A 20,011-nucleotide genomic window follows, 5' to 3' on the forward strand; every position below is an offset into this window, starting at 1 on the left:
CATAATTAAGATTCCAAGATGTCATCTTAAACTGTGGGAAGTAGCAAGGCTGTTGTCAATCAGCATAGTCTTTGTTTTTGTGAATGAACAAGAGAACAGACAGGTTAAAAAGTCAGTCTGGGTTTCCTGAGATGCCCTTCATTGTAAAGTAGTTAGCATTTACTGTTTGAATGCCCCTTTAGTGAGACATTCAGGAGCTGCAACTAACACAACACTATGGGAAAGATAAAGTGATGATGTTTCTTTCTTAGCATTTGCAAATAATTGCCCAAATCTGAATTTCGCTTGGTGTGAAAAGTAACTTTGTATTCCATGTTAGAACACTGGATATTATCTGCACAGCAACACACAAAAGATGATGAAGGAACTCAGCAGATCAGCAGTATCCATGGAAATGAATAAACAGTCGACGTTTCGAGTCGAGACCCTTCATCGTGAACTGAGGAAGGGGAAAAGTCGGAATGGGGGAGGGGGTGGGGAGGCTACTGGAAGGTGATAGGTGAAGATGGGAGGGAAAGGTCAAGGGCTGGAGAAGGAGGGATCGGATAGAGTGGAGTATAGGAGAAAGGGAAGGAGGAAGGGGTAGGCAGGGCAGAAGAGGCAAGAGGACAGAGGGGAGGGGAGAGAACTTCTTTTTAAGTTGGAAGGAGAAATGGATATTCATGCCATCAGGTTGGAGGCTACCCAGATGGAATACAAGATGTTGCTCCTCCACCCTGAGGGTGGCCTCAAATTAACTCATTTTTGATGAAACGGACCTCACCAATGTAGAGGAGGCTGCACTCACATGAGAACCCCAGCAGATTTGCAGGTGAAGTGTTACCTCACTTGGAAGTGAGGGAAGATGTATGGGCAGATGCAGCACTTAGACCGCTTGCAGGGATAAATGTGGGGAGGGAGACTAATGAGGGGGGGGAACGAATGGACAGGGAATCGCAGAGGAGGCAATCTCCACTTTCTGTGGAAAGTGGAGAGGGAGGGGAAAGCTAATTATATGCTTAGTGGTAGAATCCATTTGGAGACAGTGGGGTTTGCATAGGACAATGTGTTGGATCTGGAGGCTGATGGGGTAGGTAAGGACAAGAGGGCCTCGATCCTTGTTAAGGCAGTGGGAAGATGGGGTGAGCACAGATGCTTGGGAAAAGGAAGCAATGCGGGTATGGGCAGTATCAATAGTGGAGAGAGGGAAACCCATTCTTTGAAGAAAGAGGACAGCTCTGATGTCCTGGAACAGAAAGCCTGATCCTGGGAACAGATGCAGCAGAGGCGAAGGAACTTTTTCTTTTTTTTTAAAAACAAGAGATGGGGTAGGAAGAGGAATAGTCAAGATAACCACGAAAATCAGTAGGTTTATAAAAGATCGGTTGAAAGCTTGTTTCCAGAGATGGAGACAGAAATCAAGAAAGGGGAGGGAGGTGTCAGATGGACCAAGTGAATTTAAGGGCAGGGTAGAAGTTGGAGGCAAAGTTGATGAAATTGACAAGGTCAGCAATGCAGTTGTCAACGTAGCGCTGGATGAGCTGGGGAAGGCTTTGAACATGGACTTCTTTACGTAGCTAATGAAGAGGCAGGCATAGCTGGGGCCCATGGCTACCCCTTGAGATTGGAGAAAGTGGGAGCAGCCAAAGGAAAAACTGTTGAGGGTGAGGACCCATTCTACCAGACAGAGGAGGGAGGTGGTGGAAGGGAACTGATTGATTCTTTTGTCAAGAAAAGAGCGGAGAGGTTTGGGGCCTTCTTGTTGGGATACATTTTCTCCAGCTCTTCTTCAAAGCTAACTATATGAAAAAGTGCAGCATTAACTTCTTCCATCTCAATGCTTCTCCCTCAACCAGGTAACCAACAGCATAAAATAGTTACAGCACATTCATCAAAGAGATTCTTTCAGAACAATCAGTCAGTCCCCTTTCCTTGCTTCTATTTTTCCATAACCTTGAAAATGTTCTACCTTTATCTACAAATCCATAAGACCATATGATATAGGAGTAGAATTAGGTCATTTGGCCAATCGAGTCCAATCCATGTTAATCAATTGTATTTCTATGAATCCAATTCACTTTGAAGTCCACAGGTGAATCTTATCTACCACTGTATCAATCAATCACTGCATTCCAGATCAGAACCACTGAGGATAAGGATTTTTCTGATGTCAGATCTTGAAACAATCACTTCAAACCTGTAACACACACAAAATGCTGGTGGAATGCAGCAGGCCAAGCAGCATCTATAGGGAGAAGCGCTGTCAATGTTTTGGGCTGAGACCCTTCGTCATGACTAACTGAAAGGAAAGATAGTAAGAGATTTGAAAGTAGGAGGGGAAGGGGAAAATGCGAAATGATAGGAGAAGACCAGAGGGGGTGGGGTGAAGCTGAGAGCCGGAAAGGTGATTGGCAAAAGGGATACAGAGCTGGAGAAGGGAAAGGATCATGGGACGGGGGAGGGGAACACCAGAGGGAGATGGAGAACCAGGCAGAGTGATGGGCAGAGAGAGAAAGCAAAAAGGGGAGGGGGAAAAAAACTAAATATATCAGGGATGGGGTAAAAGGGGAGGAGGGGCATTAACGGAAGTTAGAGAAGTCAATGTTCATGCCATCAGGTTGGAGGCTACCCAGCTGGTATATAAGGTATTGTTCCTCCAACCTGAGTGTGGCCTCATCTTGACAGTAGAGGAGGCCATGGATAGACATATCAGAATGGGAATGGGACATGGAATTAAAATGTGTGGCCACTGGGAGATCCTGCTTTCTCTGACGGACAGAGCCTAGGTGTTCAGCGAAACGGTCTCCCAGTCTGCGTCGGGTCTCACCAATATATAAAAGGCCACACCGGGAGCACCGGACGCAGTATACCACACCAGTCGACTCACAGGTGAAGTGTTGCCTCACCTGGAAGGACTGTCTGAGGCCCTGAATGGTGGTGAGGGAGGAAGTGTAAGGGCAGGTGTAGCACTTGTTCCGCTTACAAGGATAAGTGCCAGGAGGGAGATCGGTGGGAAGGGATTGGGGGGGGGGGGGGGTGGACGAGTGGACAAGGGAGTCGTGTAGGGAGCGATCCTTGCAGAAAGCAGAAGGGGGGGGGGAGGGAAAGATGTGCTTGGTAGTGGGATCCCGTTGGAGGTGGCGGAAGTTACGGAGAATTATACGTTGGATCTGGAGGCTGGTGGGGTGGTAGGTGAGGACAAGGGGGACCCTATCTCAAGTGGGGTGGTGGGCAGATGGGGTGAGGGCAGATGTGCGGGAAATGGGAGAGATGCGTTTGAGAGCAGAGTTGATGGTGGACGAAGGGAAGCCCCTTTGTTTAAAAAATGCAAGTCATCTCCTTCGTCCTGGAATGAAAAGCCCCATCCTGAGAGCAGATGCAGCAGAGACAGAGGAATTATAAGAAGGGGATAGCATTTTTGCAAGAGACAGGGTGGGAAGAGGGATAGTCCAGCATCTGCAGATTTCCTCGTGTTTGACTTCAAACCTGTCTCCCCTTTACCTTGCCAATGGAAACAATATCTATCCAGTTATCAGACTCAAGCCCAAGTCTCAACTTTCTTTGCTCTAAGGAGAATCAGGGATTCTCAGATGAAACCTTTTTGCTTTTGTATCTATTAATGCAGCCAGGATTCAGCACAGTTTATTAACTGACCAGCAATTTTCAAAGATTTATGCATACTTACAGTGCCTATAAAAAGTATTCATCACACCCTCCCCCTGAAATATTCATGTTGTATTGTTTTACAACATTGAATTACAGTGGATCATTTGGCTTGTTATGGTACTGTTCAATAGAAAACGACTTTCATGTCAAAGTGAAGACAAATCTCTACAGAGTGATCCAATTACAAATATAAAACACAAAATAATTGATTGCATACATATTCACCTCCTTCAAGTATTTAGTAGATGCATTTTTGGCAGCAATTATTGCTTTGAGTCTGTGTGAATAGGTCTCTATCAGCTTTGCACATCTGGACACTACAATTTCTCCCCCGTTCCTTACAAAACTGCTCAAGCTCTGTCAAACTGCACAGATGGTGAGTGAACAGGCCCTTTCAAACTGAGCTGCAAATTCCCAATTGGATTGAGGTCTGGACTCTGACTTGGGCACTCCAGAACATTAACTTCGTTGTTTTTAAGCCACTCCTGTGCAGCTTTGGCTTTATGCTTAGGGTCATTGACCACCTGAAAAACAATTTTTCTCCCAAATCACAGTTCTCTTGCAGACTGCATCAGGTTTTCCTCCCTGATTTCCCTGTATTTTATTGCATTCATTTTACCCTCTACCTTCACAAGCCTTCCAGGGCCTGCTGTAGTGAAGCATCCCCACAGCAGGATGGCCACCATCATACTTCACAGTTGGGACAGTGTGCTTTTGATGATGGCTTTCGCCAAATGTATCATTTAGTCTGATAAAAGCTCAAATTTAGTTTCGAAAGATCATATAACCTTTTTCCAGCTGACTTCAGAGTCTCCCACATGCCTTTTGGCAAACGCTAGCCAAGATTTCACGTGAGTTTTTCCAACAGTGGCTTTCTCTTTGCCACTCTCCCATAAAGCTGCGACTGGTGAAGCACCTGGACAACAGTTGTCGTATGCACAGTCTCTTCCATCTCAGCCACTGAAGCTTGTAACTCCTCCAGAGTTGTCATAGGTCTCTTAGTGGCCTCCCTCACTTGTCCCGTCCTTGCACAGTCACTCAATTTTTGAAGACGGCCTATTCCAGGCAGATTTACAGCTGTGGCATATTCTTTTTATTTCTTGATGATTGACTTAACTATACTCCAAGAGATATTCAGTGACTTGGAAAATTTCTTGTATCCGTCTCCTGACTTGTGCTTTTCAATAACCTTTGTGCAGAGTTGCTTGGGGTGTTCTTTTGTCTTCGTGGTGTAGTTTTTGCCAGGATACTGACTCACCACCTGTTGGACCTTCCAGATACAGGTGTATTCCTATGAGAATCAATGGAAATACCTTGATTGATCTCAATTTAACTAATTATGTGACTTTAAAACCAATTAGCTAAAGATAATTTGGTATGTCATATTAAGGGGGCGAATACTAATACAATCAATTCTTTTGTGTTTTATATTTGTAATTAATTTAGATCACTTTGTAGAGATCTGTTTTCACTCTGACATGAAAGAGTCTTTTTCTGTTGATCAGTGTCAAAAAAGCCAAATTAAATCCGTCGTGATTCAATGTTGTAAAGCAATAAAAGATGAAAACTTCTTGGGGGGGGGGGGGGGAAATACTTTTAATAGGCACTCTACATTCAGCTCTCTGATCCTGCACTCACTTTTGAACCAACTTAAGCATCAGCATTCCTTAACACTGCTTTCCCCAAAGGCTGAAGATGTAAAATTAAAGGAAATGTAAAGTAGTAAAAAAGTAATCAGATGTACCCGAGGGCAAAATGTCCAAAGCATTGAAGAAAAATGTTTGCACAAAATTCCACAAAAGAAAAAAAGGGACGATTATTCAAATTTGGGAGAAAAGCTTCACAAGGATCCAAACTTTAAATAAAGCAAAAAGGAAGAAAGAATTGAATAACACTGAAAAATCTGAAGTAATGCACAAAATGCTTGATGACTCAGTGGGTCAGATAGCACTGATGGAAGGAAATGGATACTTGACCTTTTAGATCATTTCCCTGCATCAGCATCAGTCTGAGTTTCTTCTGCATTTTGAGGGTTACCGTAAAGTATGACACTGCAAGAATAAAATACCCCACCTGAGTGATCCACCTGTGCCATCTTAGGTTGTCAGGATGCACAGTGGAAAATTCAGCCCTTAATTCATGGACGATGAATATTTGGAAAGATGAATTAAAAATGAAAACTCACTGACTTCATTCTGGAATTACTTTTGGACATACTTCTATCCCAAGAAAAAAAAGCCATCAAGTAGGTTATTGGGTTTGCTCAGTTCATGGCTGTATTTAAAATGTCAGGTTTCACACTCACTTTCTTTGGCGGAATACACTTCCTCCCAGGTGTAGAGAGACAGATTGACTGGCTGAGTCACCCAGGGGTTCTTCATTAGTTCTTCCAAAGTTAGACGGAGGCAAGGATCAGGCTGCAACATAGCTGACACCAAGTTCATAAAATCTACAGAAAATGAAGACAGAAGTTGAGCTGGCTGAAAAAGAGATATTTCCATTTCTCTTGGCTCATATTCAACATTCATCATATTTTCTTGATTGCACTGATCAGCAACAATATAGTACTTCCTACAGTTTATACAATTTGGGTTATTATTGTCATATGAACCAAGTCCATACAGATCAATTCATTTCAGAATAAAGTGCTACAGTACAGAGAGTGCAGAACAGGTAGTCAGTAAGGTGCAATTTCACAATAAAATGTAAATTGCAAGGTCAAAAGCCTCTTACTGCATTAGGAACCACTCAATAGTCTTATTGTGGGATAGAAGCTGTCCTTGAGGCCGGTGGTACGTGCTTTAGGCTTTTGTATCTTCTACTTGATTGGAATGGGGAGAAAATAAAATGTCCAGAGTGGGTGGGGTCTTTGATGATGCTGGCTGTATTACTGTAATAGTCAGATGGAAGGTTGGTGAACAGTGTCCACAACACCCTAGTTACTTGTGGTCATGGGCAAAGCAGCTGCCATACCAAGCTGTGATAAATCTGGACAGGATGTTTTCTCTGGTGTAGCATTAAAAATTGATGAGGGTCAAAGTGGACTTGGCAAATTTCTTTAGCCTCTGAGGAAGCAGAGCTTGCTTTGCTGTGTCTTCTATGTGTTTGGACTGAACAGGCTATTGAGGATGTTCATTCTTAACCCAAGGACCATTGATATAAATAATGCACCGCACCTCATCCTGTGACCTCATCAATGACCAGCTCTTCTGGTCTGCTGACATTGTCATGACACCATGTCATTAGGCTCTCTACCTCACCTCTTTCCTGTATTCAGACTCATATTTATTCGAGATATGACCCACTACAGTAGTACCATCTGCAAACTTGTAGACGGAGTTAGTGCAGAATTTGATCACGCTGTAGCAGGTACATGGAGAGTAATGGATTGAGGATACTAGTGTTGTGGGCACTAGTATTTGAGAATAATTGTGGGGGAGGTGTTGTTACCTATCCTTACTGATGGTGGTCTGTTGGTCAGGAAGTCGAGGACTGGGCTGCAAAGGGAGGTGCTGAGTCTCAGGCTTAGGAGTTTGGATGAGTGTGATTGGAAATATAATATTGAAGGTTGAGCTCTAGTCAATAAACAACAGTCTAATAATAGGCATTTTTACTGTCCAGATGCTCCAGAGATGAGTGTAGAGCCAGCGAGATGTTGTCTGACATAGACTTGTTTTGGCAGTAGGCAAGTGGTAGTGGGTTGAGGTTTTCTGTACGACTGGAGTTAATGTGTGCCTCTCAAAGCATGTCATGATGGCGGATGTCAGAGCCACAGGGTGGCAATCATACCTGATGCTCTATTGGTCATCTTTAAATACTGCAAGATCTCCTTCAGTGTTACTTCCAAGTGGGTCAGGGGTTTTATGATAATTGATTTTGTCTTCTGTGAGGATGAAACATGCAACCATGAAAATGCAAGGAGAAAGTATGAGAAGAAATATTTGTCCATCTAATGAATAGAGATCGTGTAAAGAACTGCAACAGAGAACAGAGACTGAAGTTTCCTCTGAAAGATCAATAAAGAAAACTGATTAGGATGGTGTGAAAGTGTGATGTTATTCTTAATACCACACAAAATAATCAAGAGAAATAGCTCAGTAGGTAATGTCAGTTTTTATAGTACTTGTCAAGGCTGTGGTACTAAGTACACGTGGAAAATGGAAAAGGAAAAGTGGAACAGTAACAAGAAAGAGATGATTCAACACAGTGGGAGGGGGAGAAAGCAAGAAATTTGGGGTTGATTTCTGTTTGTAAACAACTATTGATTGAATGAATCAATTTAAAATGGCATATGACAGGATTATTGTTGAAAGGTAGTGAGTAAATAATAACATTTCCAAGCATTAGAAAAATGCTGTTAAAAATGAATTAAAAGCAGAATGCCAAATGCCAGGACTCTGAAAGTAAATAAATGAAGTGGCGGAAAGACAGGCCAGGAAGCAATAGGTTCTCCATTCTCCCACTGTAAATGAAAAAGTATTATTGCAACATGTGCACTACTTACATCACTCTCAGGATCTGCAATCAGAACAGATTTTGGCATCTTCATTCTGAATTACAAATGGGTTTGTTAGTTATACATTTGACATTTAAATGCTTAGATATACAGTATCTTTACCATTGGAGGCTTGGAAAGGTGGTCTTAGCACAGCTGCCACTGTCTCTTCCACATCACTAAATGGATTCTCTGCGAAGACCAGGGTATACAACGTCACTCCCAGGGACCACATCTCCAACTCAGATCCAGAATACCTAGACACGGGTAAAAAGAACACGAGATTAACTTATCAGGGAGGAAACTGTTATTAATTCAAGTTTAGAGATATTTGACTGTAGGAAAACCTCTAACTCGCCAATGGGCAACACACTATAGCTCACAGCAATATTTTGCATCAGTCCATTAAAAGAATTAACCACATGAATGCTTCACTTGCAGTGGCCATTGCAAGTACTTATGTTTTTCTTTCATATTTTGTTTTCAAATTTTATTTCTAGAATTTTTTCCCCAAACCCTTGAATCAGTGTTAAAATGATGTAAACCATAGCTTACAACACAAAATTATCCTTAAAATAAAAACAAACATGGCAGAAATAAATATCAATGTAATAACCAAGAGTGTCTATTAGACCTCTAATAACAGAAAAGACTACCATTCAGCAATATGCTTCACCACTACAATCACCACTATTTCGCCTCCAGGAAACCTAAATATTTGCCCCATTTTTGTGTATAGATGTCCAATCTATCAAACTGCTCGTAAGACATGTGTTCAAAAGCTGCCACTCTGGCTATTTCTGTGACCCACTCCTGAAATGATGGTTCCCCCCAAGTTCCTCAAACCTCTAAATATAATTTGTCTTCCTACCATTATACTTGTCTGGAGAGTGTTTATCCCCAAGTAACCCAAGTGTCTTCCCCAAGACAAAATGACTGGGGCAGGAAGTATATCCACCAATATACTTATGTATCATAATCCAAAATTCTTGAATTCTGGGCCAGGACCAGAGCGCATGTACTAAGTCCCCTTTATCCGCCGTACAGCACCAGCATTCGGCCGTGTTTTTCAACCCTAATCTATGTAACCTTGCTGGAGTCCAATAGAAACAGTGTAGTAGGATCTTAAACTGAATAAGGTTTCTTGACATTTTTGCAAATTTTGTCCCACTCTTTTGTTTCTAAAGTCACACTCAGCTCTTTTTCCCCATGCTCTTTTAAGACCCAACAGAAATTTGTGTTAAAGCTGTATAAGTTGATCGTATTTTGTATTTCATGGAATTTTTCCAAGTACGCTTTCAGTTTACTTAGTGAGAATTTATTGTCATAGGAAATTAATTACATGGTACAAGCATATATGAAGATTTTAATAAGTATTCTGCTAGTAAATATGTCCCTTGTGTTTACTGTGTTCATCTGTACAGTATTTATATGTAGAATTAACCAGAATACAAGAGGTGGCAGTAAGAGTGGACCATAAAAATCAGGGTGATCTCTTAACTCAGCATCACCTTCCTCCGTTAACACCATACCCTTTCATGTCCAATATCCAAAGTCTGTCTAATCTCTGCCTTTGATAAGGATTATCTCTTAATGGAGATTCTTACCCTCATTATAGTAGAATGGCCAACCCCTTACTTTGACCCTTATGATTCCTGATTCCAGACATCTCATTTAGGGCAAAGATGTTGTACAGTCGGCCCTCATCTGCTGATTCTGCATGCGCGAATTCAACCAACTGCGAATCGCGAAAACCCGGAAGTGCTCTTCCAGCACTTGCTGTTCGAGCATGTAGACTTTTTTCTCGTCATTATTTCCTGAACATTGCAGTATAACAACCATTTTACATGGCATTTACATTGTATTAGGTATGATAAGTAATCTAGAGATAATTTAAAGTATACGGGAAGACATGCGTGCGTCATTGTGCATCGGGATTAAAAAAAAATCGGAAGTTCTCTTACTAAGTCAGTCAGAACAGGCACATCCGGTATTATTTAGCGTCAGTTAGTTAAACGTTTGTCTTAGTATATAGTATATATTTTACCTTTCCATGCATATAAAACATTTCAGAACTTATGTTTCAGTGCTAGGCTCAGGAACGGAAGTTCCACCGTGCCGGGGTGATGTGGAGGATCAAAAACTCAAAACCCCCAAAACCCAATAATTAAACCACCGCGTTGCTTAGTAATAATTGTAGCTTTCATCAGGGCAGAGCCTTTCTCACTTTATCCTTTAAAATTGTTCCGATCATTGATGGACGTAGCCTAACGCTTTTCCAATGATCAATGGCGTTTCACCTCTTTCTGGTCGCTTTATTATTTCCACTTTATTTTCAATCATGATCGTGATTATTTTCGTGAACAGAAACACTGTGCATTCAGAACTCTGGTGCCGGGTCCTGATGTCCACTGCACTGAGACTGGTTAAATAAGGTCTGGGGTTCCGCTGGGTCCCAAGGTCCACCAGATTGAGACAGGTTGAATAAGGGACTTGAGCATCCGTGAATTTTGGTATCCGCGAGGGGTCCCGGAACCAATCCCCCGCAGATAAGGAGAGCTGACTGTATTTACCCCATTAAGTTGCACAAGTGTTAATGAGATCACCGCTCATTCTTCTAAACACTAAGCAGGGTAGGCTCAGTCTGCTTAACCTTTAACAGGCCATCCCCACAACCTTTTCTGTTTAGTTTAGCCATGAACCTTGTTTGATACACAGGTGGAAAAACAAACTGGTTAACATATTTTAACATTTTCTATTAAAATAACATTGAAATATACCACCTATTTCTGATACATTCATTAAAAGAATAAAATGAATAAATTAAAGCTTCCCACTGACAACTTAGAAATCAGAATTGTGTGTGTGCACGTGTGTATTTTAAATAAAAATAATTAAAATAAGTAGTGCAAGAGCAGAAATAAAAAAAGGAGGTATTGTTCACAAGTTCAATGTCCATTTAGGAATTGGATGGCAGAAGGGAAGCAACTGTTCCTGAATCACTGAGTGTGTGCCTCCTTCCCAACAGTAACACAGGACATGAACTGTGTGGTGGGGGTTCTAAGACACCACTCCTTGAAGATGTCTTGGGTACTACAGAGGCTAGTGAAACCCAGGTTAATTAAACCCAAAATTGTAATGTTAGAAATTTCTACCTGCAGAGAGATGAAAACGAGGTTTACCGATTAAAAAGAGATTTTGAAAAAAAAACGTGATGCGAGCACGTGGCAGTCTGGACAAGGAGAGAAACGCGACAACAATTAGAAGTTGAAGTCATGAACTGTTAAGAGTGGAATTAGTAGTGAGCATCTTTACTCTAACTAACTTGAAACCCTCAGGGTGAAACCCCTGGAGAGACAATAGTGATAAAAGATATATTGAAGCTACCCTATAACACACAGCAGCTTTAATGAGACAATATCGGCAGAGACCAGTGTCCAAAATCCTTACCACGTAGTCAGGAATTAGTTCTGTAAAATCATACCAAGGTATTTGGTAAAGTTTTGTACACGTCTGTTGATTGACTTTCCGTGGATGATCAACAATTTCATTCCAACCAACCAAAAAACATGATGGCGAGCACCCAAGATGAAGAACCAGTGAGAGGAACAAAATGTATAATGACAGAGGATTTAATATGGTTGGATGTACAAGTTCATTTTCATTCGAAGGATCTGAATTTGATTTTCTGCAAGAACTGATTATTTTATTTATATATTTAATTTATATATTATTTATATTATATACACACACACACATGCACATATGTTTGTATGTATGTAACATTTTTGAATTTAAACTTGTAGATATACTGCCTGGAACTGAAACTAAAGTTAACTATAACGCTTGAGAATACAAATTATATTTGGCTTTCTAATTAACTAGGGATAAGTAAAAAGGGAAGTTCAGTCTGTAAACTTTTAAATGGGGAATAACACTAGGTTTTATCAGTTAGAGTAACAAAGGTTTTCTAATGAATATCACTAATTCTAATTAAAAAGGAATTTGTTGTGATTTGATATCCACGAATGTTTGAATTTTGAATTATTCATATTGTAAATATCTTGTACACTTTTTTCTTACAACCAATACCTTATCTTCAGACGTGTGTGGTTTCTATTCACTGCCTCCTTTCAATACCTAGAACCTTCCGATGGCCTATTGGCACCTAGTGTAATTTGATTTTCTCAAAAGTGTGTGACGATTAGTCACAAGTGGTAAGACTGGTGCTACACAGGTGTTACACTAGTACTCATGATGGAGCTGACTAACTTTACAAGTTTCTACAACTTTCGTAGCACCCCCCCCCCCCCCCCCATACCAGTCCTGCTCTCCACGGTATATTTGTAGAAGTTTTAATGTTTTAATTGACAAACCAGATCTCTTCAAATTCCTAATGAAATGTAGCTGCCATCTTGCCTTCTTTACAGCTGTGTCAATATACTACATCCAGGTTAGGTCCTCAGATATTGACAAGCAGAAACTTGAAATTGCTCATTCTCTCCACTCTGGTCCCTCTGAGCATTGGTTTGTGTTTCTTTGTGAAGCCCACAGCCAGCTCTTTGGTCTTGTTGACATTGAGTGCAATGTTGTTGCTGCAATGCCACTCAACTAACTGGTATATCTTGCTCCTGTATGCTCTTCTGTAACAATGTGAAATTTTGCCAAATGGTTCCCGTAACAGCAAATTTATAGATGGGATTTGAGCTATTCTTAGCCACACTGTCATGATTGTAGAGAAAGTAGAGCAGTGGACTAAGCACACATCCCTGTGGTGTGCCAGTGTTGATTGTTAGTAAGGTGGAGATGCTATTTCCAATCTACACAGATTGTGGTCTTCTGGTTAGGAAAGAGGACCCAGTTACTGAGAGAGGTATAGAGGCCTAGGTTCTGTAGCTTTTTGATCAGGACTGCAGGAATGATGGTGTTAATTGATGAGCTACAGTCAATAAACAGCATCTGACATGTGTATTTGCATTCTCTAGGTGATTCAAGGCCACATGGAAAGCCACTGAGGTTGTGCCTGCTGTTCATCTATTGTTGCGATAGGCTAATCACAGTGGGTCCAGGTCCTTGCTGAGACCGGTGTTGATTCCAGCCATGATCAACCTCTCAAAGCATTTCATCACCATAGATGTGAGTGCTACTAGATGATACTCATTGAGGTAGCTCACACCACTCTTTTTGGGCACTGGTATAATTGTCGCCCTTTTGAAGCAGGTGGAAACTTCAGTGAGATTGAAAATGTCCTTGAATACCCCTGCCAGCTGGTTGCCACAGTCTTCCAGAGCCTTATCAGGTACTCCACTGGGCTCTGTCACCTTGAAAGGGTTCACCTGCTTGAAAGGCAGCCTGACATTGGTCTCGGAGACAGATCACAGGGTCATCGTATGCTGAAGGGATCCTCACAGTTGTGGCTTTATTCACCCTTTCAAAGCATGCATAAAAAGTGTTGAGTTCATTTGGTAGTAAAGCATCACTGCCATTCATGATGTTAGGTTTTGCTTTGTATGAAGTAATGGCCTGCAAACCCTGCCAGAGTTGATGTACATTTGACGTTGTCTCTAACCTCTCTTGGAATTGTTGCTTGGCTCTTGAAATAGCCTTCCAAGTCATACCCTGTTTCCTTATACAGATCTGGGTCACCAGACTTAAATGCCACAGATCTAGCCCTCTGCAAACTACAAACCTTCTGGTTCATCCATGGCTTTTAGTTTGGAAATGTGCAGCAAGATTTTATAGGCATACACTCATCCACATAGGTTTTAATGAAGTCGGTGACAATTGTGACACTCATCCAGACTCATAGATGACTCCCTGAATATACCACCGATTCAAAGCAGTCCTGTAGGCGTTCCTGTGCTTCCCTAGATCAGACCTTCTTGGTCCTCGCTGCTGGTGCTGCAGTCTTCAGTCTCTGCCTATACTCAGCAGTACAGCCAGGAGATCAGACATATCAAAATGTGGGTGTAGGATAGCACAGCAGGCACTCTTGATCTTAGTGTAACAGTGGTCCAGTGTGTTATTTCCTCTGATACTGCAGGTGATTTGTTGAAAATAATCATTTAGTGACTTTATCATGCTGGCCTGGTTAAAATCCCCCAAAGAGATGGGATATGCTGTTTCATGCCTGTTGATCATCTAGGGTAGTGGTCACCAACCTTTTTAAGCCCAAGATCCCCTACCTCGGCCTTAGTGAAAGGCAAGATTGACTTACTAAATCGGTTAGTTACCCGCACGTGCACTGGGCAGAAAAGACCGGAAGTAAAACCCCACAACCTGGAAGTAGAAATAATAAGTACACCAGGGGTCACCACTCTTTTTTGCACCGCGGACCGATTTAATATTGACAATATTCTTGTGGACTGGCCGACCGGGGGGGGAGGGAGGCGGAGGTGTTAAACACGACCAGAATAGTGATACTCGAAGCAGGTTCCTTATGTCCAGTCTATTCCATAATTTAGTTTACGTGGCTCTCAGCACTAAGCTTCTGTCCCGCTTGCTCACGTTTTTTCAGCTGAGAAAACTCAACGGGTTTGTCTTTAAGTGCGGGGTGCTTGGACTCAGGGTACCGAAGCAGTTCTGAGGGCTTCATTGCCTCATTAGGCAGCCTCCAGGCCTGAAATCCAGCCTCCGCCCACCTGCCGCCAGACGCCCTGGCCAGGTGTGGCTGGTCGTGGGTGGGGTGAGAGGACAAGATCAGGGTCAGAGGTCCCCATGCGGGGCCGCGGCGGTCGCAGTCCGGTGAGAGCAGCCGACCGAGCGAGGAGTGCGACAGGAAGCCTGTCCCCCCCCCCCGGATCTATCGGCCGACAAAAGTTTGTCTCGAGGGATAACTTTCAGTAGATTGCAGCAAAGTAGCTGCTCTGACACTTACGAAACCCTGAGCCCAAACTAGGTCGTCTGCGAATATTTTGGCACCAGGTTCCCCATGAACATTTGGTGTGCTAAACAGGTTGAGAGGCGGTGTCCATCTGCCCACACTCCAGGCCAGTAGCATCGGCACTTCTCGCCAGCCACATGAGGTGGCCAGTTACCTGAGGCCAACCAGTGATCCCTGGCGCGAGGGTGTCGCTGCGTTTAGGCGACTGATGACCTCACGTGCGTTCAAGTTCAACAATGGGCGTGACAGGGAATGAGGAAAGGTGCAGCTGACTTATACCGTTTCATATCGCCAAATGAAATCGTCCCCTCGTTGGGGACCACTGAAGTACACTGTGTAGTGCATTGTGGGGGAGCTACACACACGTGCACTGAGCAGAAAGAACGGAACTAAAACCCCGCAACCCAGAAACAATCTCTCAACAGTATTTGTATATTTCTTTTGCTTTTTTTTCCCCTTCGGGATCTACTGGGAAAGTCTCAAAGATTGACCAGTCAATCGCGATCGACAGGTTGGCAACCACTAATCTACAGCCTGGTTGACATTTTCCTGAGGTAGAATGTACACTGCCACCAAAATGATTGCCGAAATCTCCTGCGGCAGGTAAAATGGCCAACACTTAATTGTGATGTATTCCAGGTCAGGCGAGCAATGTTGGGATGTCACCAACTCATTAGTACACCACAAGGAGTTGAACAAGAGGCATACACCTCCAGTTCTGCTTTTGAGAAACTCAACCAACCTCGCTTGATGATGTATTGTGAACCTGTCTATTGAGATTGCAGTGTCTGGCATGGAAAAGGTTAACCAAGGTTCCGTGAAACAAAGGACAATCATGTACCAAATGTCTCTGATACTACACCCTAGATCTGACTTTGACAATTTTATTTACTGGAGACTGTACGTTTGCCAGCAAGATAGTTGGTATCGTGATAACCTCACTTCCACCGCAAGCTTCTTAAAGGGTGAGTATGCTGGCCACAGTCAAGTTCATTTCTGTTGTGTTTTAAGCAGCGATATATTGTTCAATCACATTATAACTTCATCACCGACTATATACATCTTAGATGCAGTTATGGTTCTCAGCCATAGCAGGCTAAAATGAGAATATTTGATCATTTCCATCATTTTCAATGAGAGCTACCATTTCAGGTTGTCCATGTTTGGTGTCCCAAAAGTGAATTTATGAACATTAGCATGTTAAATCACGTAGGACCCATTTTATAAGAAGAGCTATAGTCAATAAGTTATTTATGAATGCCATTATGTGTTATATAGTATAAGCCAGTATTTCAGTATTCAATAACAAGTGGGAACTGAAACTCTATATAGAAGGAACAACAGTATTCTGAAGCTTTCACAATACACATTTATCAAAAATATATGGGAAAAGCAGTTTCCACAGAAAAAAATAATTTACAAATCCAGGTTCTATTGAGCCAACAGCAGATTTCATTGGCTAAATCCTCCTCGCAGTAAGCACAGTTTAGTAGGCAATAGGTGGGTTACAGTCAGGAAGGGGAAGAGGCAGGTACTAGAGAGTAACCCAGTGGTGGCTGTACCCCTTGACAATAAGTACTCATGTTTGAGTACTGTTGGGGGGGACAGCCTACCTGGTGGGAGTGACAGTGGCCGAGCCTCCGGCACAGAGGACGGCTCTGTAGCTCAGAAGGGTAGGGTTAGAAGAAAGAGGTCCATAGTAATAGGGGACTCAATAGTCAGGGGCTCAGACAGGCGTTTCTGTGGAGGTGACCGGGAGTCCCGGATGGTAATTTGCCTCCCTGGTGCCAGGGTTCGGGACGTTTCTGATCGCGTCCAAGATATCCTGAAGTGGGAGGGTGAAGAGCCAGAGGTCGTGGTACATGTAGGTACCAATGACATAGGTAGGAAAGGGGAAGAGGTCCTGAAACGAGAGTATAGGGAGTTAGGAAGGCAGTTAAGAAGAAGGACCGCAAAGGTAGTAATCTCGGGATTACTGCCTGTGCCACGCGACAGTGAGAGTAGGAATAGAATTAGTTGGAGGATGAATGCGTGGCTGTGGGATTGGAGCAGGGGGCAGGGATTCAAGTTTCTGGATCATTGGGACCTCTTCTGGGGCAGGAGTGACCTGTTCAAGAAGGACGGGTTACACTTGAATCGTGGGGGGACCAATATCCTAGCGGGGAGCAGGGCGGACTTTAAACTAGTAAGATGGGGGGGGGGGTGGGAGACTATTTGAGGAGACTATGGGAGAGGAGGTTAGTTCACCAGTGGAGCAAGTAAATAGACAGTGTGTGAGGGAGGAAAGGCAGGTGATGGAGAAGGGATGCGCTCAGCCCGAAGATGTAGGGGAGAAGAAAGAAAAGGATAATAAATTTGAATGCATTGTTAGGGATGGAAAGAGAGGAGGAGATGGAGAGTATCTTAAATGTATCTATTTTAATGCTAGGAGCATTGTAACAAAGGTGGATGAGCTTAAAGCGTGGATTGCTACCTGGAATTATGATGTTGTAGCTATTAGTGAAACATGGTTGCAGGAAGGGTGTGATTGGCAACTAAATATTCCTGGATTTAGTTGCTTCAGGTGTGATAGAGTAGGAGGGGCCAGAGGAGGAGGTGTTGCATTGCTTGTACAAGAAAATCTTATGGCGGTGCTTTGGAAGGATAGATTAGAGAGCTCCTCTAGGGAGACCATTTGGGTGGAATTGAAGAATGGGAAAGGTGCAGTAACACTGATAGGAGTGTATTATAGGCCACCTAATGGGGCGCGTGAGTTGGAAGAGCAAATGTGTAAGGAGATAGCAGATATTTGTAGTAAACACAAGGTGGTGATTGTCGGAGATTTTAATTTTCCACACGTAGACTGGGAAGCTCATTCTGTAAAAGGGCTGGATGGTTTAGAGTTTGTGAAATGTGTGCAGGATAGTTTTTTGCAACAATACATAGAAGTACCAACTAGAGATGGGGCAGTGTTGGATCTCCTGTTAGGTCAGCTGACAGATGTATGTGTTGGGGAGCACTTCGGGTCCAGTGATCACAATAGCACTAGCTTCAATATAATTATGGAGAAGGACAGGACTGGACCTAGAGTTGAGATTTTTGATTGGAGAAAGGCTAACTTTGAGGGGATGCGAAGGGATTTAGAGAGAGTGGATTGGGTCAAGTTGTTTTATGGGAAGGATGTAATAGAGAAATGGAGGTCATTTAAGAGTGAAATTATGAGGGTACAGAATCTTTATGTTCCTGTTAGGGTGAAAGGAAAGGTTAAAGGTTTGAGAGCACCATGGTTTTCAAGGGATATTAGAAATTTGGTTCAGAAAAAGAGGGATGTCTACAATAGATATAGGCAGCATGGAGTAAAGGAATTGCTCGAGGAATATAAAGAATGTAAAAGGAATCTTAAGAAAGAGATTAGAAAAGCTAAAAGAAGATACGAGGTTGGTTTGGCAAATAAGGTGAAAGTAAATCCGAAAGGTTTCTACAGTTATATTAAAAGCAAGAGGATAGTGAGGGATAAAATTGGCCCCTTAGAGAATCAGAGTGGTCAGCTATGTGTGGAACCGAAGGAGATGGGAGAGATTTTGAATGATTTCTTCTCTTCGGTATTCACTAAGGAGAAGGATATTGAATTGTCTAAGGTGTGGGAAACAAGTAAGGAAGTTATGGAACCTATGACAATTAAAGAGGTGGAGGTACTGGCGCTTTTAAGAAATTTAAAAGTGGATAAATCTCCGGGTCCTGACAGGATATTCCCCAGGACCTTGAGGGAAGTTTGTGTAGAAATAGCAGGAGCTCTGACGGAGATCTTTAATATGTCATTAGAAACGGGGATTGTGCCGGAGGATTGGCGTATTGCTCATGTGGTTCCATTGTTTAAAAAGGGTTCTAGAAGGAAGCCTAGCAATTATAGACCTGTCAGTTTGACATCAGTGGTGGGTAAATTAATGGAAAGTATTCTTAGAGATAGTATTTATAATTATCTGGATAGACGGGATCTGATTAGAAGTAGCCAGCATGGATTTGTGCATGGAAGGTCATGTTTGATAAACCTTATTGAATTTTTTGAAGAAGTTACGAGGAATGTTGACGAGGGTAAGGCAGTGGATGTAGTCTATATGGACTTCAGCAAAGCCTTTGACAAAGTTCCACATAGAAGGTTAGTTAAGAAGGTTCAGTCGTTAGGTATTAATGCTGGAGTAACAAAATGGATTCAACAGTGGCTAGATGGGAGATGCCAGAGAGTAGTGGTGGATAATTGTTTATTGGGATGGAGGCCGGTGACTAGCGGGGTGCCTCAGGGATCTGTTTTGGGCCCAATGTTGTTTGTAATATACATAAATGATCTGGATGATGGGGTGGTAAATTGGATTAGTAAGTATGCCGATGATACTAAGGTAGGAGGTGTTGTGGATAATGAGGTGGATTTTCAAAGCTTGCAGGGAAATTTATGCCGGTTAGAAGAATGGGCTGAACATTGGCAGATGGAGTTTAAAGTGAAGTGTGAGGTTCTACATTTTGGCAGGAATAATCCAAATAGAACATACAGAGTAAATGGTAGGGCATTGAGGAATGCAGAGGAACAGAGAGATCTAGGAATAACTGTGCATAGTACCCTGAAAGTGGAGTCTCATGTTGATAGGGTGGTGAAGAGGGCTTTTGGAACGCTGGCCTTTATAAATCAAAGCATTGAGTACAGAAGTTGGGATGTAATGCTAAAGTTGTACAAGGCATTGGTAAGGCCAAATTTGGAATATTGTGTGCAGTTCTGGTCACCGAATTATAGGAAAGATATCAATAAATTAGAGAGAGTGCAGAGACTATTTACTAGGATGTTACCTGGGTTTCAGCACTTAAGCTACAGAGAAAGGTTGAACAAATTAGGTCTCTATTCATTGGAGCGTAGAAGGTTGAGGGGGGATTTGATCGAGGTATTTAAAATTTTGAGAGGGATAGATAGAGTTGACGTGAACAGGCTGTTTCCATTGAGAGTAGGGGAGATTCAAACTAGA

The 20,011-nt window shown here is 42.5% G+C and overlaps 1 protein-coding gene across 5 annotated transcripts in view; it reads right to left on the reverse strand.

Annotated features, from left to right (window-relative positions):
• pask (PAS domain containing serine/threonine kinase) overlaps positions 1 to 20,011 on the reverse strand; it is a 70,526-nt gene that overhangs the window by 3,592 nt on the left and 46,923 nt on the right. For 3 of the 5 annotated variants that reach the window (XM_059950843.1, XM_059950848.1, XM_059950837.1), the window contains 2 exons: positions 8,264 to 8,397; positions 5,951 to 6,094 (listed from right to left, as the gene is read on the reverse strand). In XM_059950843.1, coding sequence (XP_059806826.1) covers positions 5,951 to 6,094; positions 8,264 to 8,397 — 278 coding nt within the window. Of the gene's footprint in view, positions 1 to 4,433; positions 4,937 to 5,950; positions 6,095 to 8,263; positions 8,398 to 20,011 lie in introns of those variants that run through there. The other 2 variants (XR_009508040.1, XR_009508041.1) reach the window with 2 other exon arrangements.

This window comes from Hypanus sabinus, chromosome 2 (genome assembly GCF_030144855.1).
Source record: "Hypanus sabinus isolate sHypSab1 chromosome 2, sHypSab1.hap1, whole genome shotgun sequence".
NCBI classification, from domain to species: domain Eukaryota; kingdom Metazoa; phylum Chordata; class Chondrichthyes; order Myliobatiformes; family Dasyatidae; genus Hypanus; species Hypanus sabinus.